General features: G+C 45.2%; 2 protein-coding genes across 12 annotated transcripts; both read left to right on the plus strand.

Annotated features, from left to right (window-relative positions):
- Positions 1-20,424, plus strand: ELMO2 (engulfment and cell motility 2). 11 transcript variants are annotated; one of them, XM_062623755.1, is made up of 24 exons: positions 96-209; positions 4,600-4,702; positions 5,672-5,773; positions 6,292-6,406; positions 6,538-6,578; positions 7,081-7,153; positions 7,471-7,521; positions 8,435-8,616; positions 9,326-9,425; positions 9,629-9,780; positions 11,954-12,032; positions 12,652-12,690; positions 15,124-15,174; positions 15,508-15,630; positions 16,273-16,407; positions 16,849-16,953; positions 17,030-17,138; positions 17,627-17,763; positions 18,035-18,198; positions 18,281-18,393; positions 18,679-18,786; positions 19,117-19,199; positions 19,508-19,585; positions 20,148-20,424. In XM_062623755.1, the coding sequence occupies exons 4-24, from the start codon at positions 6,329-6,331 to the stop codon at positions 20,346-20,348; spliced, it is 2,202 nt and encodes a 733-aa protein (XP_062479739.1). In that variant the 5' UTR covers positions 96-209; positions 4,600-4,702; positions 5,672-5,773; positions 6,292-6,328; the 3' UTR covers positions 20,349-20,424. The 11 variants fall into 11 exon arrangements, with proteins under 11 accessions (XP_062479746.1, XP_062479744.1, XP_062479738.1 ...); XM_062623762.1 differs by lacking the exon at positions 4,600-4,702 and having other exon boundaries at positions 1-140; positions 6,289-6,406; XM_062623760.1 differs by lacking the exon at positions 4,600-4,702 and having other exon boundaries at positions 1-140.
- Positions 20,418-25,438, plus strand: SLC35C2 (solute carrier family 35 member C2; the record flags this gene model as incomplete). The annotated part of the gene is given in 12 exon segments (XM_062623876.1): positions 20,418-20,617; positions 20,688-20,743; positions 20,746-20,823; positions 22,078-22,101; positions 22,104-22,137; positions 22,339-22,411; positions 22,593-22,628; positions 22,630-22,771; positions 23,007-23,090; positions 23,429-23,605; positions 24,291-24,419; positions 24,566-25,438. Coding segments are annotated over 12 exon segments (1,155 nt in total), but the record flags the coding sequence as incomplete, so codon positions are not given.
- Between the last annotated feature and the right edge of the window lie 282 nt (positions 25,439-25,720).

The following is a 25,720-nucleotide window of genomic DNA, read 5'->3' on the forward strand; positions in this document are numbered from 1 at the left end:
GGGTGGGGGGAGGGCTACGCCGCGGCCCTGGTCTCGCTCAGCCCGGTGCTGTGCGCGGCCGCGCCACCACTCCGGTGCTCGCTGCCAGCTCCGTGAGCCGTGGTCAGCAGAGCGGCAGGAACGCTGCGCTGCATGAGCCGGTGGAGATCAGGTCCTGGGCAGTCGCGGCCAGTCCCCGAGGCGGGGCACCGTTGGCACGGGGAACTGACGTGAGCTCTCCCGCGGCGGCCCCGAAGCAGCGGCGGGGTGCGGGTGCCAGGGAGGCTCGGTTAACGTAATTCATTCGGGCTGCCGGAGGGGGAAAAACGTCTGCTCGCGGGGCGACTCACGGCAGCTCCGTCCTGCGTCGCGCTGGGGCGGGGCCTTCCGCCCGCGGTTTCCATGGCAGCGGGCGCGTGACGCGCGTGTCGCGGCCAATCGGTGGCGAGGCGGCTGAGTGACAGCCTGCTGCACCAGTGGCCAGCGGCGCCTTGGGGGGGGGCTGCCGAAGCTGCCGGGCGGCCGGACGCGGAGCGGCCGCGGCGGCGCCGGGTGAGCGCAGAGCGGTAGGAGGCGGCGGAGAGCCCGGAGCCCGGCGGGAGCCGGGCAGCACACCGCTACCCGCCATCTGGTGGGTCCAGGCGCCGGTGCTGCTCTCCCGGACCCACTGCTGCGCCGCGCCCGCGGTCCTTCCTCTGGTGGCCTGTCTTGCCGGGAGGGCCTGGCCTAGGGTCGTCTTCCGCGAGGTCGCCGGTCCCGTGTTGCGCCCGTCTCCGCCTCCTCAGTTGCTGCCTTGCTGCGGCTGCTGGAGCCGCGGCGCACTGAGTGTGCGGGGCCCGCTGCGGAGACCGGGGAGGGGCGGCGGTCGGGCCGCGCAGGGTGCGGTTCGCGGCTGCTCGGGAGGCGAGCAGAAAGCGCTTCCTCAGGAAAGCAGTCCTTTAGCGCTTTAAATTGAGTTTTGGTCTAAGGCTGCTTTCAGCTTGCCTCACTAATAATGAAAGAGCGGTTCTCTCTGTTTGCCTGTTGCTTACTTTCTGTTTCTGCCTAGCTGCGGTGAAATGTGCAAGGTGAGAATCCGGTATCATAGGCCTGGTGTTTTATAGCCGAAGTGCAACCGTGGAAGGCCTTTGGAGGACCATAAGATTCCAGAGACAGAAAATGTGACCGCCTGGTTCTTTTGTTTGTCTAGTAAAGTATGTTTCTCTTTGCTTGCTTTATGAGGTAGCATAGAAAGCTGTATGTAATCCTCGGGTTGGACTGCAGTCTGCTGCCCTCTGACGCTGCTCAGTCAAGGAAGCTGTCTTTGCACATTTACCCAGTTAGTGTCTCTGCTGCATCTGTTCCAGCTATTGTTTGGCTTTTGGAGAGCTGATCAGGATGTTTTGTCACATCTGCAGGTTTCAGAAGCTGCAGCTATTTGCTTGTTAACTGTGGGATTCTACCAGGCAGCTTTTCTTTTTCACAGAACGTTCTTTCATCCTCATTTTCATTCTGTGTGCAGCACACTTTGTTCTCTATCTGTAATGAAAAGACGATTGAGTTTGTGACTAAGGAAATTTTAAGTACTCTAGTTGCCTTAGCTTGCAGCTTCTCAGAAGTCTCTTGAATGGTGTGTTAGTAGTGGCTCTGCTGTAAGTCTTGCAGCTTACCCCCACACCACTGCTTTGTTTGAAGGAACTTACTCTATAGAAACAGAGTAAATTAATCTTTGATGTATTTCAGCTTGGCTGCTCTTTCCCTGTATAAAACTGTGAGAATTGCTTATGTGCTGTTGTTCAGAAGAATGTGCTGAGCGACTCGTAAGCAAATGATAATCCCGATGATGCAAACTGGCAGCCTGTGCTCCTCCCCAAGAGCTTTCCAACAGTTATTTTATCAGATACGCCACTGGTGCACTGCAGAATATCATTGTAAAATTCAACATCTGTCACCTCTCTTGCCTGCAGCCATGCAAAAATCTTTTCAAAAACCACTTTTGACAGACAACCTTGTGTTAACATGCTGACTTGAAGTACTCTGTGTATTTGTCCTCTTCTGGAAAGCTGCTTCAAAGGGTTTTTTTGACTCAAGAGTGTCTGATGAGTAGGTGCTTACTTATGGAGGAAATTTTAGGCAGAAATAGTCTAACTTATCATGATGAGTTACTTTCTGAGTTTGCCTGCAGCTGAAAGCTTTTTTTGAGATCTGAAGGTAATGAATTACAGTGTAGTTGGTTTTCAGTGGTGAGTGTATGAGGAAGCTGCACGTAGAGTGCATTGCCTCTAGGAGCTGTGAGCTAGCCTCTGCAGTACTTTTTTTTTGATGAAACAGGAGACTTTGTTTATATGGTGCTTAGGGACGTGGTTTAGTGGTGGGCTTGGCAGTGTTAGTTTTTACAGTTGGACTTGATCTTAAGAGTCTTTTCCAACCTAAATGATTCTATGATTTCTGCAGAATTTTCCATAGTATCAATGTTTTAATGTGCACTTCTCTTCCTGAGTGATGCGTGTTCTTTACAAGGAAGATGACACGTTAGGTATTTGTAAAAGCTTTTATCTATAGTAGTCTGGACATCTTTGTTTTGGCATGTGAAGTACTTTTCCTTGTACTCCTCACAAAAAACTTACGTTGCAAGTTGCTGCACAAATAAAAGACTGTGACCCTACTGCTGGAGGCTGAAAGGAAAAGCGGTAATTAGATGCTAATTATGGATATTTTAATGAAGAATTGCAGATTCAGTTGTTTGTACGCAAGGAAGCAGTCTTTGAGCCGTGTCTCTTCACTGTGTATTTGCTGGAGCACCCCCAGTATGAAGACAGGCTGAGAAAGTGGGGGCTGTTCAGCCTGGAGAAGAGAAGGCTGCGTGGAGACCTCGCAGCAGCCTTCTAGTATCTGAAGGGGGCCTATAGGGATGCTGGGGCGAGACTCTTCATTAGGGACTGTAGTGATAGGACAAGGGGTAATGGGTTCAAACTTAAACAGGGGAAGTTTAGATTGGATATAAGGAGGAAATTCTTTCCTGTTAGGGTGGTGAGGCACTGGAATGGGTTGCCCAGGGAAGCTGTGAATGCTCCATCCGTGGCGGTGTTCAGGGCCAGGTTGGACAGAGCCTTGGGTGGCACGGTTTAGTGGGAGGTGTCCCTGCCCATGGCAGAGGGGTTGGAACTGGATGATCTTAAGGTCCTTTCCAACCCTAACTATTCTATGATTCTGTGCCTTGACCACTGAACGGATTTAGATGGTTTTTAGCTGCGAGTTGGTTTACTCATGGGAGAAGTAATTATCTGTTCAGTTATTGCAAGCCAGTCTGATTATTGGAGTTGACATGTGCTTATGTCATATGACTAAGAGTTCTTAGGCTTTCAGATTTTGGCCATCACAGGCTTTAGTTGCTGAATGGAGAACAGTGAGTGGAAATCAAATACCACTTGGGAACTGTTTGTCTGTTTCTAGATTATATGTAGAATGTAAACCTACATATCCTATAGTTCTGGGGTTGTGCAAAGTGACTACTTTGGGGAGTTTGTACAGAGCCGTCCTGCTGCTTGTATGCTAGTAATTACCATAGTGACTTAAAGATTTAGAGATAAATTATGCCTGTTTTGAGCTACTGCTGCAAGACATTTGAAAGTCTAAATCATTTTTTCTTTTTGCATGTGTGATTCAAGAAGTGTGGCAAACCAATTCAGTTTTGTTAGGTTCATCTACCTCTTTGTGAGACAGAAGGATTGGGTGTGTTCCAAATTAGGGCAATGCTACAGAGTACATTGGTTCAGCTTTCTAGGTTCCTGTCTGTATGCAGAAGCCTTACTGCATTGTGCTGCTTAGGCAGTGAGATAGTGCTATTCTGGTCCTGGGCTCCTTATGCTTTATTGCCTGAATTCCTAGATTACTTTGAACAAGAAGATAATTTGGTTCAGGATAAGTGTAGAAGAAAGGACTAGAGCCCAATTTACTGATTGTAAAGGGTATGAAAATAGCACCAGCAGCTGCATGTGCCTTCAGGGTTAGAGGCCTCTTGAGGACATACTTTGCTGCAAGTTATCAGGTCTCTCCTAGCAAAGAGTAAGTTGTATGTTTCTGTATTGGAGTAAGAGAATAGAACATTGACAATCAAAATTTGTGAAGAAAGGGCATGTTAGCCCATGCTTATGGGATTTGGGGACTGTGTTTCCATAGGCCAGCATACACTCTGTGCTGTCTGTTTGTGACTTAGCTCTGTTGGCTGTGAAGACTTTGAAACACTAATTTAATTGACCTGTCATATGAGCAGTCTTCCCTTGTGTAATCTTTGCTTGTCCAAACAGGGTTTTTTTTACCTGATGCACCTTTTCCGAAGGACAGGCTTTCCTGTTTGTTGTCAACATTAGTGATAAAATTTTTGTCCAGAGTGAATCTTGGGGCGGGATAAGGCTTGGTTTTCTTTCCTGCAGGATTAGGAAGTAAAATATCAGGTGTTGCATGTAAAACTCCCTGACTCTAACTTGCAATTTTGTGTGATGGGAGTTATACAAATGCTTTTGTATTATCACCCCCAAGACCTGCTCAACCTGATTAAGGCACTGAGTCTGTTGCTATTCTGAGGCCAGATCTTCATTGCGAACCTAACTTGACTGGGACTTTTCCATGTGATGTGCTTAGTCTTACAGTCATTTTATGGGTTTTAAGAAAACAAGCTGCTCTTGGGATTGATGCTAAAAATGAGAGAAGGCCAGAGGAATACTGACTGTAGCCAGCTCTTGAGGTAAGCTGTGCATTTTCAAAATATCATGGAATTCCGAATCTGGCCTGCCAGATACTGTCTGAGGGGTGGAATGGTAGAGTGGACAAAGTGTGGAGGAGGATGGTGTTGCTATGCGTATGCAATACCAGAATCACTTCTGAATTGGCTGAAGCCCCAGATGGCTTTGGAGTTCAGGCTTTCTGGATTCCTGCAGGAACTGCAAAGACCATACACATGCTGAGAATAAATTGATCAAGGCAGCTTCAGAAGGGCTTCTCATGATAAACAGTGCTTGGTTTAATAGAGGAATGGCTGATTTTCCTCTGCAGCAAGTACCTTCATTGTAAAGTAAGTATGTCTGATCTGGTGGAGACTTGGTAGCTGCAGTGATAACATTGAGCATTTCCAGGAGCTGCTATTGAAAGAAATGCTAAACTTGCATCCTGCATCCTCAGTTTCAGCAGGCAGTAGCGATAGCTCAGAAGCCTGCGCCAGGAGATCATAATACTCTGTTAGTGTAGGTGAGGAAGCTGCCTAAACTGGAGTGAGAAGACAGTCATAGCGGTCTGTGAGTTTATAAAGAGGCCTGTGTATGTACAAATGCAGGGAAACATCAGTGCATCTGAGTTTCATGTCTTTCCATGCAGCGATACCAGTCTCTGTGAGGGAACGAAGTGGCATATGAGCTACATTAATTGAGATCATCAGTATTTCTAGGTCAACATTCTATCCTGACCAGGCATACCCAGCTTTTGTGGTAGACTCAACTTATTTTATAGAAGTTTCATTTTCAAGGACAGTCATGTAGTTCAGTTTCCTGGGCCAGGTATCTCTGCAGCTGCTTGGCCTTTCCTGATCCATGGGAAGTCCTCAGGGAGGGTGGTCTGTCTCCCATGTGACTTTCTCTCTGGTGCTGTGGGAGAGAGCAGGGCTACTCACTCTACCCCAGATAGGATTAAAAAGGAACTGAACAAGTACGTTTCTTTACAGCCTCTTACTACCAGATGAAGCACAAACCACCATGTCTGACAACTGTCTGGGACCAAACCCTGAACACAAGCTTATGTTCTAAGGCAGATAAAGGAGTGGAAGGTAGACCTTCAGAGCAAATGCTGAGTTAACTTTTCTTCTGCGATGGATATTCATGTTTTGGATTTATGATGTTATAGGAAGGGACTTGGGATAAAGCTAGGTGCTGCTACTCTGCCTAGGAGCCTGTTTGGGTATCCTGAGTGGATTAAGGTACCTCAGAAATATGGGGCATCAGTAACAACCAGCCCATGGGAGGGAGGCTGCCTGGCCTGCATGTTTCCTCTCTCACGTACAGACAGTAGCTGAGTCAAAGGAGCTGTTGTTTTACTACTCCTGTAAACTGACCTGGCAGTACAGACAATGGGTAGCAGATGGGGCTTTGCTGGTCAGAGCGACTCTCCTTTCTGTGTGAGTACCCCAGCAAGCTCTCAGAAGTATTCCTTCTATTGGGAATAATTGAATATTGGGTATTCAATTTCACTATGTGTTGTTTTAGTGTGAGGCCTTGATCTCTGGTACAATGCAATGTAACAATTGAGATAGTTTTCAGAGCTGCTCACTATCCTTTCTCTTAGCAGGTGTGGGTTGTATGCTGTTGTAAAGGCATCTGGAGCAATGCCACCGCCCTCGGACATTGTGAAAGTAGCTGTTGAGTGGCCAGGTGCCAATGCCCAGCTGCTGGAAATAGATCAGGTGAGACCTGGTAACCAGGTGGAGGAGAAAATGCCACAACCGTGATACTGGAATGTGGGAAGCATAGAAATGGGCAGTATTTCTTTCTACTTGAGAACTAGGATACTGAGGACTCTCTCTTTCTGTTCTAGAAAAGGCCTCTTGCATCCATCATCAAGGAGGTTTGTGATGGGTGAGTAGCTCTCTGGGAACCCTTTTGGAGAAAGCCTGCTGCCGTGACAAATCTTGCTGGGGTAATGCGGAAAATCTCTGTGGCTTGTCAGTTTGCTGCTGGCACGATCCATGCTGCCTGCTATTGGGTTTTGGCTATGGAATGGGCCAGGGTTTAAATTGAGAAGGATCTCCTGGAAAACAGGGGCTTTGCATCTTTATTTCAATTCTGAGTGTGTGCATATGTATGCCCCTCAGGTCCTTGTCTCTGAAGATGGGCCCATCTTGCTGTTTGTGAAGTGCAGGCCTCATCAGCAATTTTACAGATCTTAACTTAGAGCAGGCTGAAGTCCCATTTCCCTCTCGAGAGAAAATTGCTTTCTGCTCTTTGGGAGACCTAATTTCCCATGCTAAAGCTTTGCTCAAAGGTTCTTTTCAGCCCTTCTGGGGTTAAGCTCCTCTTCCTAATTGAGAATAAGAAGAAAGAGGAGGAAGTTTACGTATCCTTCTTCTTCCTCTGCCAGGTGGTCATTGCCAAACCCTGAATACTACACCCTGCGGTATGCTGATGGTCCTCAGCTGTACATCACAGAGCAGGTCAGTGTGAGAGGTAGCAATTTGCTGATGTCCTGGGCAAGAGTGCAGAATGCCTTGGACCAGTGTCATGGAACAATATTGTCACTAATCCTTGAGGAGCAGCATCTCTTCTATCAAAAAAACCTCTGACTTGAATGGTGTCATTCATCTGAGGAGCCTTGCACTTCTCCCTCTGCATGCCCATAGGTGCAAGGACCCAGTGACTCAATGCCCTCAGTAGGGTTGTGTGGTACAGGAACCCCTATGTGCACTGTAGATCCAGTTGCATTATTTTCCCTGCACTTTCCAGTGGTTTGAAGTTTTATGTTTCCTTTCAGACTCGCTGTGACATCAAGAATGGAACTATCCTACAGTTGGCAGTCTCCCCGGTAAATGCTTCCTCCTATCCCTTTTTCTCAGTAGCTATCCTCATATGACAGGCTGTTTCTTGCCTCTGCTTTTCTTTCTCTCTGTATTGTACAGTGAGGTGCACACTCTTATTTTCCTTCCTGGTTGTGGTGTGTATCTTTCGTTTGGATGCTTTTCCCTTTGCCAGGACTTTTTATTGCATTTCCTAGACTAGTGTGTTATAAAGCACCTGGCAAACACATTCTCTGTATGGATGCAGTCAGTATTATGAGTCGGAAAGTAGTAAATAGTACTGATGATTTAATGCAGAAGTTAAGAGACTAATTTGATGCAGAGTGGGTTGTTCCTTGTGAATTCTTGCTATTGTGACCTCAACAGCTGTCTTTTGCATGATTGCTGAAGCTTCCTTTTTACTGAAATTCTTAAACCTTTTTTTGTGCAAGTGTCATAGCATATAGCTGAGAGTGAATAGAAAAGGGAGAAGTTATTTGTGCAAGAGGTGGTTGAGAGAATATCATTGACAAAATTTTACAGAATATTGTGTGCATATACCAGATGAGCTTGTGCTTCTCTTTGAATGTCTGAGAGAGATTTTATTTTTTTTTTAACATTGTATTTCTTTAATGGCCTCACTCTGTGTTCCTATATCCACCTCCACTCACCTCACCAAGAAGAAAAGCAAGCATTTACTCTAACATGTAAAATAGCATTTTACTGACCTTCTGCTGGCTATAACTGTTGCTGAGTTCAACTTTTTTAAGTCTGTCTTAGACTTGCTTACCGCTGCTACTTATCCTGTGGTTGCTGGTATTTCTCTGCCCTTGCTGTGCTCCCTCTGCCCGTTCATGGATTCCTGATGGAAAGCTGTTGCTGGCAGAGCTCAGTCTGCAGGTGATTAGTCTGTTACTTGGCATGATTCCTCTTTCCTCCCAGTCTAGGGCAGCTCGCCAGCTGATGGACAGGATCCAGTCGCACAGTATGGAAGCCCGACTGGATGCCATGAAGGAACTGGCTAAACTTTCAGCTGATGTTACCTTTGCCACAGAGTTCATCAACATGGAAGGGATTACAGTGCTGACACGACTTGTGGAGAGCGGGACCAAGCTTCTGTCCCAGTAAGTTTCCTGTATTCCAGGATTCTGGAACAGAAACTCAAACAAGGAGCTGTATTACCATGACAATAAACAAACAAACAAAAACCCTGGAAAAAAAAGAACCCTCAAACACTGATCTGGAAGTTTCCCCAAGTATATTCATGGCGAACTTTGATGCACTTGGCTTTTCCACTGTAGTTGTTCTGTTTCGTTGAAAGCACTTTTAAAGTCATGATAATTTATTGTTGTAACATTTATAGGTCTTCTATTTCCTTATATATTAGCAACTAACATGTTTTCAGCATGTTTATCAGTCTTTCCCTCAGTCTTTTTTACCTTTCTGTCCTGTGGTTATGTATTAAATTTTCCACAATTCATGCTGTGCTTTCATTTTGTTTCAAGCCAGGTCCCAATGGTTACAGAATGACTCTGGTTTATTCTGGTGTTAAAACGTTTGTTTCTTGTGTGTGTGCGCACGTGAAGGGGTTTAATTTCTAAAGATTTTTGCATGTTTTATGATAGAAACATACTCAAAACATAAAGTATGATACTACAAAACACATTATCTTCATAAATACAAATACTTTATTGCTCCCCGAGTGCCAAACTGTCGCCTCTTTTATTAGGAGAAGTTGGCAAAATTTTTCACTTGTCCAGCTTATTCAGCTTGGACAGGCTTTCTGAAACCTTGCTACCAGATCTCTTGTAACCACATGCTTCATTTTCTCAGTTACAGTGAGATGCTGGCTTTCACCCTGACTGCCTTCTTGGAGCTCATGGACCATGGTATTGTCTCCTGGGATATGGTCTCAATCACCTTCATCAAACAGGTGAGTTAAAGGGGGTAAGTGAATGCTATTTCTTTTCATGCTTTAATGCAGCTTCCATAAACTGCAAAATGACTGAGAAGCTGAGTACTCATTGAGAGCACAGTGCACCCAGCTTTCTGAGCCATGTCTTCCTTGGCGTGTTTTTCACATCACAGCATTTCCTGGATGGGCACCTGTTGACCTGCTGCTTTGTCTGGTTTTAGATTGCAGGTTATGTGAGTCAGCCTATGGTAGACGTCTCCATTCTCCAGCGATCCCTAGCCATTCTCGAAAGTATGGTGCTAAACAGTCAGACTCTGTATCAGAAGATAGCAGAAGAGATCACTGTGGGGCAGCTCATTTCTCATCTGCAAGTGTGAGTGTCCACCCAACAGTGGTGTGATTTAAATCAATTTTGTGAATATCTGTTAATTTGAAAATACATCGTTTTATTTATAACACTTGAAGATGCTATTTTTTAAGTATTACTGATATGATATCTTGAACTTCAGGATTTCTAATGTATTGAAAAAAAAATTAAGATACTTATACAGAGTAAGTTGTTTTCGCAGATTAGGCCCTAACACAGGACACACTTGTGCAATTGTTCAAAGCAAAATATCTTTGTTGAAGACATATGCATAAGTGCTCCTAGAACACAGAATGTTGCTGAAGAAAGTATCTATGCAGGAATATTGTAGAAAGTAAGGCTGGAGAGTGAGTCAGAAGTTGCTGGTGTGTATTTGGCAAGACTATCAGGAGTGTACAGTCTTTATTAGAGCATAGGTTCTGGAAAAACAAGTCCATGGAAAAGTCTGAAAGAGATGAGGTAGAAGAGGAAAAATTAGTTTAAGTATTATTTTGCTGTGTCAGAAAGCAAGCAGTGTGGTGAAAATAGCAGCAAACCCTGAAAAGGAGGGTAGAAGAGGTTAAGTGACAGACTTCAGAGACCTACAACGCTTAGAAGCCCAAGGAAAACCTAAGATGATGCATGAACATTTGCATGTTTGAAGATTGACAGGTTGAGCAAACTGAAGAAGATTTGGAAGGAAGCAGTGGAAGAGGGAATATGGTTGTTATCCACATTTATGCCAGGGATAAATGCTAAAGTGGAAAAAATAGCTATTTAGGCTAAAAATTGTTTTAGCTTTAGATGTTTTATAAAAATTTAATTTTATCAATATAAATATTTTCTTAAAAGTTATACATACACACAAAAGTTATACATACACACAAATTCACTCAGGTCATGCGCTGGACTTGTGTTAATCAGAAGAGCTTGAACTTCTGCAGAAGTCTCCCAAGAGTGTATTGGGTCTGGCTGAGATATGGAGTTAGTTTACCCCATAGCAGCCCTCCTAGTGCTGTGCACTGTATTGATAATTATAAAGGTGCTCATAACACACCAGTGTTCTGGCTGCTGCTGAGCAGTGCTCCCACAGCATCAAGACTCTCTCACCAGCATTCCCCCCTCAACAGTAGGCTGAGGTTGGGCAAGATCTTGGGAGGGGACAGAGCCAGGACAGCTGATCCAAACTGGCCAAGGGGATATCCCAAACCATATGATGTCTGTTCAGTAATAAAAGCTAAGAGAAGAGGGTAGGGAGGAGGCATTCATTGTTATGTTTGTCTTCTGAAGCAACCACTATGCATACTGAAGCCCTACTTCCTGGGAAATGGCTGGGCATTGCCTGTTAATGGGAAGTAGAGAATAAATCTTTTTTTTTCATTTTCTCTGTACATGGCCATTGCTTGTGCTTTATTAAACTGCCTTGATCTTAACCCACGAGGGATTTTCCATCTTATTTTCTCCCCTCCCTTCTTCTGCTGAGAGGAGTGCTGTGCTAGGGTGGCTTGGTGGGCACCTGGCATCCAGCTATACTGTTACCCTTTGTGAGTAATAGTATAGCAGAAAACAACTAGATTTAATACGGCATCAATACAAGGGTAGAAAACAGTATGATTGACATTTTGAAGGTTTTTGAAAATATCACAAGTGAAAACACATGCTGGGTGTGATTGAGGAAAAGACTAAGCACCCTTTTGCTTGAAGAAGCTCTTCAATGAAAATAAGGAAAAGATGTGAGTTAGGCCAGACTGTTGCAGTTGGAAGGCAATTCCATGAAGAGAAGCATACTTCCTCCTTAGTTTACTTTGCATTTGATGGCTTCCATTGACATAGGAGAGAAAAATTACTTGCTCTATGTATATTTCTAGCTGTGTGTATATAACAGGCTGGCTGCAGTGTACCTAGGCTTTACAGAGGTAATTTCAGCATTGGAAAAAAACTGGTGGTGCTGAAGTCTGAGCTCTGCTGGGCTGCAATCTGCCCTGTTTTCTGAATAATGGAGCTATCATGTCAGCAATTTCTGTCAGCTTTTGCAGGCTTTATGAAGAGTTGAATGGCATGAAAATAGGTTACCTGAATCTTCCTTGTCTGTTGAAATGCAAGGTAGCTGGAGTAAAAGTTCTTACAATGCAGGCAAAGCAACAAACTAATGTTTTATACTGTCTGTTCTCTTATGATCTTCCCATTTTTGTTTCTGCAGCTCAAACCAAGAGATTCAGACATATGCCATTGCCCTGATCAATGCCCTCTTCCTGAAGGCTCCTGAGGACAAGAGACAGGTTTGTTCTTGTGTTTTGACTTTAAACCTCAATAATACTTACTTGCCCACTTTTTATGCCTCAGGAATTGTACTCTCTGGGCAAGGCAGACTTCAGACCTTGCCAAGAACTTACGTAGCTGGTTTAGTTTGGCAACATAGGAGAAAAAGTACCATCCCATTAATAATGTGTTCCGGAGCAACACATTTTGTTTAGGAGGTCCTCAGAAAGGAGTCTGAAAGGCCTTGAGAGACAGAAAGCCATCCTCTCTACAGCATTGAAGTTAATTGTGTATAGGAGAGGCGGGGCGTGAGTCCTTGGGGCTGTGTGTACTTCATAAACAAATACCCCATCTCCTCCCCTGTCCCCAGACAAGGGGCCTGTCTGAAACTGCAGGAGATATTCCTGCTGGTTAGGTTTGAGAAATGAAACACCTGTCTTGCTCTGAGGAAACCCTGAGATCTTGGCTACATGCAGGATGTGCATATGTCTGTATTGTGTAGCTTTGCTATGTTAAGCCTTTCTTCTCTAGTGCCCTGTTTGTGCCTTATTTCTGGACTCCCAGCTAAATCCTGTCTGCTTTTCTTTGTGCCTCTCTTTTTCTTTTTTTTTTTTTTTTTTTTTTTTTGCTTTCTGCCAGCAGGACAAGCTGCTTAACCCACTAGACCTGCCCATCACTGTAAGTAACTCAAGCCTGGGGGCTGGTCATGTGAAACTGCAGGCATGTTAGCTTTTCTCCAGTTACACCTCCTTGTATCTCAGACATGATGCATACAGGCTTCAGATAGCGGGTGAGCCTAGGGAGAAGGGCGGAAGGACTCCTGGGGATGCACTCATATTGTTAAGGGGAGAAGAATCAGTAGCAAGAGAAATCTGGAATATATTATTGTGCACACAAGATAATAAAGATGATCATAAAAGGAATTGGATACTACAAGACTGACCAGGTGAACCATTTGTAAAACTAGAACCAATTCTTTAGTAGTCTGGGTCTCCTTAAACTTACTACAGCCTGAGTTTATACCACATATCTTGCTTGCATTAATGACAGTTTCATACCCAACTGCATCCTTCTAAAAGTAGAGCTGTTTGTCTCTAAAGAGCAGTCACAAAACTTCTGCCTGTGACTTTGCCCTTATGAGACTTGTACTGTAAGAATGTTTTTTGCCCCGTGCTGTCTCCAGAGGAAGAGAGAAGACTCAGGGTGATCTTATCAATATGTATAAATATCTGATGGAAGGGAATAAAGGAGAGGAAGCCTGACTGTTTTTAATAGTGACTGCTGACAGGACAAGAGGTGCAGCTTAAAACAGGAGATTCCACCTGAACACACACAAACAAAAAAATTAGGGTGGTCAAACACTGGAACAGGGTACCCAGAAAGATTGTGGATTGTCTATCAGGTGTTACTACAACCTGACTGGCCATGTCCTGTGCAAACTACTCTGTCTGATACCGCTTGAACCAGGCAACTTGGACTAGATGACCTCAAAACATCTCTTCCAACATAAATGATTCTGTGATGCCATCAGACAGCAAAGTGGCAGAACACAGAACCCTTAGCAGTGGCTGGGCTTTGTGTGTGCTCATGCTTCTTACTATGCTGCTTAGAATTGTCTTTGTCCTTACCACTCTTTATCTGCTTCAGTCACCTGTTATTCATCCCATGTACAAACTAATTCCTTCAGAGTAAGGATTATTTGTGTTGCATGCATGAACAAATCTTAAGAGCAGGCCTTGCTCTCAGTACTACATCTCTTGAATCATAGTAAAAAATGATGACTCAGAGGGCAGTGTGTTATCTGTGAAACCACTTCCTACTCCATCTACATGCTTCTTAGATATCTTCCATTCAAGTACTGATTCATTTTGGTTGTAACATGAGTGCTGCTGAACTTGCAGCTATTATGGCTTGGCTATCAGCCAGCATATCGCTTTCTTGTTTTAGGAGGTTTCTGTCTGGAGCAAAAGTGATAATAGGAGCTTGGAATGAAGTTAATACATTTTACCAGACTCCTTATAAAGCCTGTCAAGAACAGGGCTGATATGAGCAGTTGGAACAGTCTTGGATTGCTCAGAATGTACAGCTGATTGGGTGCAATTGTCTGCACATCTGGTTCCAGTTCTCAGTCTGCAGTGCATAGGAATGTGAAGAACTCTCTGGCAGTTCTTTTGGACTTCTTCCAGATGATATATTGCCAAGCAGATTTTTCTTACCCAAAGGTTTTGCTTATAACAGCAAACTTCTGATAATATTCCATCTTGCCATTAGCACTTGTGCCACTAATTGTGCTGCTCCCTAAGTAGGTCTGGTGAGATCACTGGTGTTTTAAAAAGTGCATCTTCACAATTTACAAGGAAAGCTCAGGTTAGGTTTTTTGCAGGTGCTTGTGTAATTGGTCCCAGAACTGAAGAAGTGCAGTAGGTGCTTGCAGTAGATATTTGCGTTTGCTGTTTGTCATCATGATGTCATGGTTGGGAAACCCTCTAATCTGGGGAAGGAAGCCATGCAGTAAAGAGGGAGACTGGAAGCTTCCCTTTAAGCATGAAAATTCTTTACCCTTAATTTTTGTAGCTGAAATGCTTCTGCAAATTGTCTGTAAACTGATTTCTGACTACCTCTTTAGGAACTGAGACAAAGGAAGTGTGAATTTCAGAGGGAGAGTTTTTGAGAGAGAGGCAGCACAGGCCTTTCTATTTGGGTGTATACCTACATATCAAAAATTTTGACATGCTAATTGAAGGAACCTCTTACAGATGACAGATTCTTCTTGGCAACCTGCAGTATGCTCCCTGCTGCCATATCTCCTGATATTGAAGTATCCTTAGATACTTCAATAGTTCTTTAACTACGCTAGTGCCTTTCTCTCCATTGACAATGTTTTGTAGGGGAGCCATCCAGGAGTTGTGCCATGGTAAAGATGACACTTGCATCCCAACTTGATGCTTGCTTTGTGGTGAGGTGCCATGCTAAACTGACAGTCTGTAGTAAAAGCACTTTCTTGTGTGCCAGTGCTATCTCCAATTCATAGGCTTCCTTTCCCTCATTTCTGCAGAATGTGGGCTTTTTGTTTATGCTTCACTCATGTTACTTCATCTCTAAATTCCACAGGAAATGGCTAATGCATTTGCGCAGAAGCACCTGAGGTCTATAATACTGAATGTAAGTACGTCTGGAATCACAGAGCACTTCCTAACGTTCTCTCTGTTGAGAGGTTTCACTTGTTCAGAGTGTAAGTTCTGCTGCTCCCAGGGCACTTCCAGAAAAGTGATTCTTTCAAAGGTGAAATTGGAGCCACTTGTTCAAAAGGAGTTAATCGGATGCTTCTTTCTGCCATTACAGAGCATTATCATTATGCTTCTGATGGAATATAGATGTTAAAAATAGCTGAATCTTCATATACATAGATGTACATGCATCGTAGCATATGCTACAGCTAATAGTTCAGGTTTTATTTGTATTCTCTTAATTTCTACCCTATCCTTTATTTTGCAGCATGTGATCAGAGGAAACCGTCCAATTAAAACAGAAATGGCCCATCAGCTATATGTGCTGCAGGTTCTCACCTTTAATCTCCTGGAAGAGAGAATGATGACCAAGATGGATCCCAATGACCAGGTCACTGTTAAAGCTGAGTAAGATCTGATAGAATAGGAGGAGCAAGAGGCCTTATTCCTGAGCTCCTTGGCTCTATAGGTTTTGAAGTGGATGATGCAGAGTTTCAAAACCACCTCTCGCATTGTAGTCCTTGAAATTAGGGTATGTAATGACTATCCTGCTGTATGCTATGGGACTTTGAGAGATGTAGGCAGTCACTGGAAGCCTTGTGTTGCTTGCTTGACCAGTGTGATGCCAGTTGTCAAACTAATTACTCCACCTTTATGGAGGGCACATCATTTTACCCATTCCCTTGCTGTGTACAAGGAAGGTGGGCATTTTTAAGGTGTCTCTTACTCAGTTCTTAGGTGGATTGTAGTCTTGAGTGTCGTATGCCTTACCATTATCTGACTGCCTAGAAATGCTTTTAACTAAACTTGTGGCAGTTAAAGGAAAATGCAGACAAATATTTTGCATTACCAATGTACTGAGACTTGCAATTTTGAAATGGGTTGCCTCTTGTTATGTAGTATTAATGGCCTTTGGCATCTCTCTGTAATCATTGTGTGAGCTCTGGACAGGGGGGAGACTACTATGCATTATGTGAAAATACTGCCCTAATGATTGATCACGTTACTGTTTCCCTGCCTTCTCCTCCTTCAGGCACAGAGAGACATCATTTTTGAGTTGAGAAGAATTGCGTTTGACGCAGAGACTGACAGCAATACCGTCCCTGGCAGTGGAACAGAAAAACGCAAAGCCATGTACACCAAGGACTACAAGATGCTGGGATTCACTGTATGCATCTAGAGAGAGTGCTGACCGTAAAGCATATGAATACAGTTTAAGTGATCTCTGTCAGAGTTGTGGGGAAATAAAGAACAGATACAGAAGTTTGCTTCACCATACCTCTGTATCTGAGTTTTAGAAATTCAGTTACACTCAGGCTCCCAGGGAAGATCATTATGAAGTTGCTGACTGGTTAAATGCCAGGGCTCATGAAGCACATTCTCTGGAGGCATTTACTTACCATACACGCCTATTCTATGAAGAACTGGAATCAGCCTCTCTTCTAGAAAGTTCGGGTAGTGTTGTCAGCAGGTATCCAAGGTTACCTCTTGGATATATGTGAGGAAATGTTTGATGGACTCACGATTGTAAAATTAATTCAGAAAAAGTTCTCATACAGTTTATTCGAGCTAATTTTTTGGGTTCTTTCTATACACTTTTTTTTCACAGAATCACATCAATCCAGCCATGGATTTTACTCAGACTCCTCCAGGGATGCTGGCATTGGACAACATGCTCTACTTGGCCAAATTTCATCAGGACACCTACATCAGGGTAGGTGAAGCTGCTGTTTTCTGAGGATAGCAACACCTCAGCAGCTCTTCTTAGTGTGTGTTGTATCCTCTTTTAGATTGTTCTGGAGAATAGCAGTCGAGAAGATAAGCATGAATGTCCCTTTGGGCGCAGTGCCATTGAGCTTACCAGGATGCTTTGTGAGATCTTGCAAGTTGGGGAACTCCGTAAGTACCATTTATTACCTTGTCTTTCCAAGTTGCTGGGCTTATGCTTCTGGAAGTAAGTTACAGGCTGACCAATATTTACAAGCATTTGTACCTCAATCTCACTTTTGCTGTGTAAGGACAGAAGGAGCTTGGAGGTGCGGTGTCAGTGTCCCAGTGATAGTACCAGTATCAAGGTAGAGTAAGACATTTTGTCATGTGCACTCAGGAAAAGAAATCCTGCTGGAGAAAAGTCAGAAACAACTGCAAGTAGTCATTTGGGGAGATGAGGACACATGAGACAGAGGCTTGCATGGTGAAGCATGGGGGTAGTTGTCATTCCCAATATAGAATGTCTATGGGGAGGTGAAGCATTGAACTGTCTTAATCTCTTTGAGTTAGTACTGTTGTACACCAGCAGGATTCTGTCACTCTAGTGGACTTCAGTTACTCTTAGTAGCTCTTGTGCAATATGCTCATGTGGTTGTGGTTTCTATTTCTTCCTGAAGCCAATGAAGGCCGGAATGACTATCATCCCATGTTTTTCACCCATGACCGTGCATTTGAGGAGCTGTTTGCCATCTGCATCCAGCTGTTGAACAAGACCTGGAAAGAAATGAGGGCAACAGCAGAAGATTTTAATAAGGTCAGAGTGGAGAAGAAGTATTTTTGTAGAATCTTTTGCAGAACACCACTTGTTCACTCAGCCTATATACTTGATTAAAGAGTAGGGCACAGAAGGTATGACAGGGCATTGATGTGGGCTGTAAGGGAGAATGGTCCAATTTTTATTTGGTATGATTTGAGTTCAGTTGTTCCATGTGAGTTCTTTGATGCCACTGAGCTGTGCCCTGGTCCTCTGCTGCCATTAAGCAGCAAGAATGCGACTTGCTTTTCTTCCTGCCCAACCTCTTTAGGTTATGCAGGTTGTGAGGGAACAGATCACACGGGCTCTCCCCTCTAAACCAAACTCTTTGGACCAGTTCAAGAGCAAACTGCGCAGTCTGAGCTATTCTGAGATTCTGCGACTACGCCAGTCTGAGAGAATGAGCCAAGACGACTTCCAGTCACCGCCTATTGTGTAAGTGCCTAACAGAAAAGGTTGCCTTCTATGCTTGCTGTTATCTCCATTTTCTGACTACTCTTCCATATTTGATTGCCAGGGAGCTGAGGGAGAAAATCCAACCTGAGATCTTGGAGCTGATAAAGCAACAGCGCCTGAACAGGCTTTGTGAGGGAAGTAGCTTTCGCAAAATTGGAAATCGCAGAAGACAAGGTAAGGTGACAGCATCTACTGCATTCTTTTCATGTGAAGAACTCTAGGCAAACAAGATCTAATGGATTAATCTGGTGTGTTGCCAGAAAGAAAAGCTGCTTACTCGGGCTTTCTCTACCAGCCAGTAGTTTGGTATGGAACAGATGTGCATGTCTAAGAACACAGCCATCCCCGCATGAACAGGAAGCAGGGTAGAGGAATTAGGTGGGGTGACTGCAATATAGTGGCTGTAAGACCTTATGTTAATGAACTTGCTTAGCTTACTCTACTTGATGTGTGTTCCAGAAAGATTCTGGTATTGTCGCCTGGCTCTGAATCACAAGGTGCTACATTATGGAGATCTGGAAGATAATGCCCAGGGTGAAGTGACCTTTGAATCTCTACAGGAAAAAAGTAAGTTCCAGTTACTGTTCTGAGCACACTGTGCAATGTTCTGTGTGTTGCCATCTAGAGGCTGTTATGAAGTACCCTCCTAGCGATGAGAGAAAAGGAGCTGTGGCTGAAGCCCTGACAAAGATGGGATCAACTTCTGGTTCTCACAGAGATCCTTTGAGTCTTGAAATTGCTTTCTGTTTCTTATAACAGCCAATTGTAGGGATGTGGTAATGTGTTTTGGAAAACTGCAGTAATGAGCTGCAAAACCAGGAACAATGCTCAGTTGCAAAGACAAAACAAAGTTCTCGTTAGGTTTTCTTGTTTGTGAGTTTTACTTTTTACTGTTAGTTCCAGTTGCAGATATCAAAGCCATTGTCACGGGGAAGGATTGTCCACACATGAAGGAGAAAAGTGCACTGAAACAGAACAAGGTAAGTGCTCCCTTTTTGCCTGTAATTAACATCTTATGCTGTAGAGTTGAAGACTGCGACAGCAAGGAACAGGAGCAAATGGTCTTCCACACTGCAGGTGTATTGTTTACAGACCCCATCTCATATCTGGGTCTTTTCCTAGTACTCATTTGTGATTGCTATAGGCTCTTTGAAGCTGCTCAGAATACTGATACAGGAAAGTGTACTGAGCTGCAGCAAGGCAGCTTCTCTGGTTGGGTTAACAGGCAGAAAGTGCTGTGATGTTTTGTTTTGTTTAGTCCATGAATGAAAGATTCTTTTCCATTTAGGAAGTGTTAGAATTGGCCTTTTCGATATTGTATGATCCTGATGAGACCTTGAACTTCATTGCACCTAATAAATACGAGGTAAGAAACATAATGGGGTAAACAGTAGAATATAAAGCAATTAACTTCAGAGATGAAGAAGGATCAGTTGCTTCTCATAAGCAGCTGATGTCTCCTGCCATCTTCGCTCCTAGAAAATGTTGCTGATGCTCAGCATGAATCTTTTTTAGGTTTTTTGGTGTTTTTTTAATACGAGAAATTCCTACTCATTTCCCTGAGTCTGGGCTGCTGCTTTCTTTCCTCCTATGCAGTCAGTTGTTCCCTTTTCACTATTCTATAAGAGACTGTTGCCTAAAATAGCTTTGCTTTTTTTGTTGTTATGCTGCAATAAAAACTCAGCCCTCTCCTGGAGTCATGGGGTCAAGCTTACCTCTAGGCTTCCACCTTCCATTGAAAATAAATGTGGGCACTGTTTTGGGGTGGCTTTTCTCCTTCACCCCCCCTTCCTCCCCAGATCGTGAACTCCCATGTTTGCTGTTTTGGAGCTGTATTAGGAGTATCTCTAATTGTTGTATGGATGTAAAGATTCAACATAACCTATCCTTTATGCCTGGAGTTGTGAGTTATCCTTTTTTCCTCACAGTACTGTATCTGGATTGATGGGCTCAATGCTCTCTTGGGCAAGGACATGTCTAGCGAGCTGACTAAAAGTGACCTGGACACGTTGCTGAGCATGGAAATGAAGCTAAGGCTCCTGGACCTGGAGAACATCCAGATACCCGAGGCGCCGCCACCCATCCCCAAGGAGCCGAGCAGCTACGACTTCGTGTACCACTACGGCTGAGGGCGCGGGGCCGCGCGGGGGCGTCGGGGCCGCGCGTTCCCTTTTGTATGTCACAATAACAACCGGTAGCGTCGTTCCCGCCGCCTCCGCCTCGTTCCGCGCTCGATCCCCCCCCGCGCACCCTCCTTCCGCCCGGCCCCGCCCCGCCCCGCGCACCCTCCTTCCCCCGCAGGCAGCCGCCGGCCTGGGCGGGCCGTTGCGGCGCCCCTGGTGCTGCTGCGCTACGGCTTCTCCATCGGCGTCACTTCCCACAAGTGGCTCTTGAAGGTGTGGGGGAGCTCGGCGCGGGGCGGCGGCATGCGGACGGCGGCAGTGACAGCGCATGTCGGTCCCGCGGAGCTTTCCTTCCCCGCTACTTGCAACGCTGCTGCACCTCCTCCTCATCTTCGGTCTCGGCCTTCGCCCCCTCTCTGCCGCTCGGGCCGGCCGCGGGTCGCGCTCTCCTGGGCTGACTGCCTCAGCCGGGCCCCCGCAGGTACAGCCGGCGAGGGAGGGGCAGGGGAGCGAGAGCGGGGCGCTGAGCGGTTGCTCGAGGCCGCCCGCGCCGCCCTCTCGGGCCTCTTCCGAGCCGCGTTTCCTGCGGCTTTCGGGCCGGGTCCCTCCGCGATCGGCAGCAAGCGGGCACCTGCCGCGCCGCTGGGGCGGGCGTGAGCCGGGCGGAGCGGGGCGTCCGTGCGTTTCTCGCCGGGTGCGGGGTAGGTGGAGGCGTTCCTTAAAGCTTTAGCTTCAGACGCGCAGTCTTTATCGGGCCTAACAAAAAGCTGGTTAGAACGTGGAGAGGCCTCACTAAATGTGTTTTTCTGAAGGCGCCACTGGCACATGAGAACAAACAATGAGAACCTTGTACAACATCTCTGGAAATTGTCTCTGCAAGTTATTTTTTCCTCTAACATGGTATCAAGCCGTGCATTTATGTTATTTCAGGAGCTTTCTCTGGTTGGAACGTAGTCTTCATGATACAGAAGTTTATCATATGTGACACACAGAACTGCTCTAGCTGAGGCTGAGGAGTGAAGCTCCTCAGAGCACAGCTTAGCTACTTGTCAGTGCTTTGGCTGTGTACGATGTTGGTTCAGTGGCTGTCGTACTGCCTCGCACAGAACAGTATGTATCTAAGATCTTGGGCAAGGTTTGCAATACCTTAGGTATCATGCCCCATGGTTTTCTGAGAAATGCTTTCGCCACAGCTGTAGCAATGCTGCTTCTCAGTGTAGCACCCTGTAATCAGTAAAGCTGTTTCTTGTGGGAGAAAGCTTTTGTACCAGGGGGAATACACTGTAACAAGAGCTGCATGTGGATGCTGAGGACTGTTGCCAGACTTGCTTCTTTAGCCTCCTTGCAGTAGCCCCTCATACTAGTTCTCATGCCGTGATACATTCAGAACAGACGGTACAAATCCATGATGGTTTTCCCTCGCAGGGAGGGCAGGTGTTACTTCTGTGCTTCTGCAGGGTTTGTTCCGGGAGTGCAGTGCTGAGCCGAGCTCAAATTACAGGGCGGTAGTGTAAAGAGCTGAAGATCTCTGAGCTGTGTTGGTATTGAAGAGTAAACCTGAGGAAGATGTTTTGGGTTTTTCCCCCAAGTCTGTTCTCTGTGTTTCTGGTCAAGTAGCAGGGGTTTGGTTGGTTGAATGGTTTTGAGTTTTGTTTGTTTGGGATTGTTTTGTTTTTGTGGTTTTAATGCAGCAGAAGACAGTTAACTTAAGGCGTTTTTTTCTTTGATTCCTTAGCTCTGACAATTTCCTTGGATATTGGGCTAACTGGAGCTCCCTATACATCACTGTCTCCCTGTGAGTACAAACACCATCATCTGGTGAGCTTTAGACAAGGGTCAGTTCCTTCAGATGAGTGTCTGGCTCAGTGGGGTTGGCATGCAGGGACAGTGACAGCTTGTTGGTAGCAATGTAGAAGAGGGTGATCTGGTTCCTAATAGTACTTTGCTGGGAAGGACTACATTGGAGGAGACTGATAGTGTTTCTTGGTCCTTACAGCTACACAATGACCAAATCCTCTGCCATTCTCTTCATCCTGTTTTTTTCACTGCTCTTCAAGCTGGAGGAAGTGGTAAGGGTCCCACACAGTTCCTTAGGGAGGAAGAAAGTCAGGCCTAGCAAAATAGGCAGTACATATACAAGTAACATATAAGTAGAGGACGAGTGCAGCTTTGTGGATGAATGTGAAAGAAAGTAGCTGTCTCTGTTCAGCTCCAGGAGTCTGTAGTGGCTTTGTGTTTGCTCTCATCCAGAGGGTAGCATTGCTGCTGGTGGTTCTGCTTATTGCTGGGGTGGTTCTTCATGTTCACCTACAAGTCCACACAGTTCAACACATGGGGGTTTGCGCTGGTGCTATGTGCCTCTTTCATTGGGGGTATTTGCTGGACTGTCATACAGATACTTATGCAAAAGGCTGAGTTTGATATGTGGGGTGTTAGGCAGTGTGGGGTGGTGCTGGTAACGGAGAGGGGATTAAGGAGATGGTAGCCCTTGCTGCAGAAACAAAACATCTTGTGTAAGGGGAAAGGATTATCTGTTGATGGGTAATGAAGATGGCTTGGCATCTGCAGCAGCACAGGCTGTGGGCGTTAGGGATGGCACTAATAAAGGCTCTAGGCACTGTGCTATACCCTGACTTGTTGCTACCTGGTCTGTTATTCTTTCAGGGCTCCAGAAACCCATTGATACCATGTTTCACCTGCAGCCGCTCATGTTCCTGGGGCTCTTCCCACTCTTTGTTGTGTCTGAGAGTATGTGAGTTAACAGGAGAAAGCAGGGATAGCTTTGTAGAGTGGTTGGGGAGATTGCTTAGCAGTTCTTTAAGATTATTCATTTAGATAAGCGAACAGGTATGAACTTTACAAAGCCGTTTGAGACCTGAAATTATAAGGAACTAGGTATGCCTTTTGCTGGCAGAACATTAAAGAGTGCATAGGAATAGTAGCCTCCCACGCTTGTGGAAAGTTGTGAAGAACTGGCTCCATATTATCATTGGAATGTGAACAGCTCCCCGTCTTGTTGTAAGGAGGGGGGGTGTAAGTCCTGGGAGTTGGGAAACATATGCTGCGACTCACTCTCTTGTTCCTAGGCCTGCCTTTGTCCATATTGGAGAAGCTCTTCCATTTCCATGAAGCAGAAATGCTGTTCTGTCTGGTAGGGAAGCTGTTCTTGGGTGGAATTCTTGCCTTTGGTCTAGGCTTTTCTGAGTTCCTCTTGGTTTCCAGAACATCTAGTCTCACCCTTTCCATTGCTGGTGTTTTTAAGGTAAGGCATGGTTCCTATGCTAATGCTAGAAGGCAAGAACCCAGTTGTCCCTAATGGCCCTCACATGGTGGGAACTTCCTTGGAGCCTTAGAAATCATCTCCTGTTATTTTTGCTCTCCTTGCACAGGAGCTTGATGCTTTCTTTGCCTTGCAGTCTGCAGTGAAGTCCCCGATAGCAAGGGTTAGAGACTGGTGGCTATTCTAGAAAAAATATCATTAAGGTCCAAAGTTTGGTGGTATCTGGGATAGACTAAAACGTGGGCCTCGTGAGCAATGGATGGGGAGGGAGAAGGGGTAAGAAGATCTCTTGCATCAGATCTGGATATGAACAAGCCACTGGTTTTAGCTATGTCTTTAATCTAGTTTGGCACATCCTCCCCTCCTCTGAGGAATCCACATACATACTTTTGAGTTGAATGGTAACTTGTGAAATTTGTCTGATCTGGAAGTCATGGGATTCCCATGTCGCTAAGTTGTGCAGTCCGAGGACTGAAAATCCCACATCCCAGTTTAACAGGTAGTTCTGTTTCTAGAAACTGTTTTTAGAACTCTCTGCACATGGAAGAATGTGCTGATGGATATTAGCAGCCTGACATCATGATCTAGGCTTGAGCTGTAAAACATCTTGTGCGTATCTCCTCAGGTCCTGCCCTACCACTTATCATGTTTTTTTTGTTTCCACAGGAAATCGGCATTTTTTTTCCTTGCCACACGTTTGCTGGGAGACCGCCTCAGTCTGTTGAACTGGCTGGGCTTTGCTGTCTGTCTGTCAGGAATCTCCCTTCGTATCATTCTCAAAGCCATGAATTCCAAAGGTAATTCTGTTTTAAATCCCATCCTATTTTTCTGTAGGCAGTCTAGCAGCTTCAGTAGGAGCCATATCTAGTTCCAGCTCCTTGACAGCACCAGGTTTGAAGCATCCTCTGGTGAGTTTGTCACTAAATGGGCTGTCTGCATGCAGGTGACAAATCACTGAAGCTACACAAAGAGGCCATCTCTGACCCTGACCTGGAGCTGATGCTGCACCCCACTGAACATGGTGAGGAGGAGGAAGAGGATCTCGAAACCCCACAGCAACACTGACTGAACATGAAGCACAAAGCCGCCTGCTCTGTTCTTACCAAACCTGATTGACAGCGGCCTAGGAGGAAGGTACAAGAATCTCTGCCTGTGACCACCCAAAAGAGCCAGGGCCTGATAAGATTGTCCTGCTGCTCTGCTACAGTGTGGATCTGTAGACACTGCACAAGAAACAGGCAAAATCCCTTTCACAGAGAGTGAACTTGGAAGGCGAGTCCTGATTCAGTGGAAGTAGAACAGTGCAGTGAGACTGGGAAAAAGCTATAGGAAGCTTATTGGGGAATCCCTGAAGGCTGTATATTGAGAGCATAGATCATGAGCTGTAGAACAAGCATGGACATGTCTGGACTGCAGGCTGAGTGGTTCAGGATAATTTGAGTGTTGGTTGAGCTTTGGGTTCAAAAGAGAAGGTAGATAGACCATCCCATACTTACTTTACGGTTCTGCTAAGTAGGACCTTCCATCTTGGTGGGAGCAGATGACTACGTATAAATCTGTAGACTTGTCCTAGTGAGAAGGAGCCTTTGTGCCTGGTGACCTCCATGTTTTGTATGCACAGTATGGAGAGAACTAAATGCTGGTATTTGGGACCAGTTGAACATGGCCAAATGATGTTGGTTGGAGGAAGGACAGAGATGTGTGAGCACTCACAGCCCTACAGGCTAAGGGGAGGTAGAACAGTATCACAGGAGATCTAGTTTAAGCAATAAGCTTGTCTGAAAGTATGTGGGTGCCTGGGGGGGGAGTGTTCTTTGTTTAAATAAACTGTTTTTCTGATTCTCTTTGTCTACATGTTATGAAAGTATGCTTCAGCAGCAGAGGTCATTTGTTTTCTGAACTGCTTTTCTTTCAAACCCACACTGACCTTGCATGCCCAATTATTTTTGAGGCCTGGCATTCAAAACACTTGCCCATGAACAGGATTTTTTATCTCTAAGACTAGGGGGATCTTTCTGCAGCTGTCATACTTGCGCAAGCCAAGAGAGCTTTCTGCCATCTCGCATGAACAAGGTGCTGCATCCTAAGAAGATTTCTA

Source organism: Pezoporus occidentalis, unplaced genomic scaffold (genome assembly GCF_034315485.1).
Source record: "Pezoporus occidentalis ecotype Australia unplaced genomic scaffold, CSIRO_AGI_Poc_V1 ctg259, whole genome shotgun sequence".
NCBI lineage: Eukaryota > Metazoa > Chordata > Aves > Psittaciformes > Psittacidae > Pezoporus > Pezoporus occidentalis.

What these genes read in the sequence shown, in the direction of transcription:
- ELMO2 (XM_062623751.1), top strand. Translation starts at nt 133, where the DNA reads ATGAGCCGGTGGAGATCAGGTCCTGGGCAGTCGCGGCCAGTCCCCGAG. An exon ending in CTCCTGAGGACAAGAGACAG is followed by an intron (nt 12,033 to 12,651) that starts GTTTGTTCTTGT and finishes GCTTTCTGCCAG; the next exon opens with CAGGACAAGCTGCTTAACCC. An exon ending in TGAGGTCTATAATACTGAAT is followed by an intron (nt 15,175 to 15,507) that starts GTAAGTACGTCT and finishes TTTATTTTGCAG; the next exon opens with CATGTGATCAGAGGAAACCG.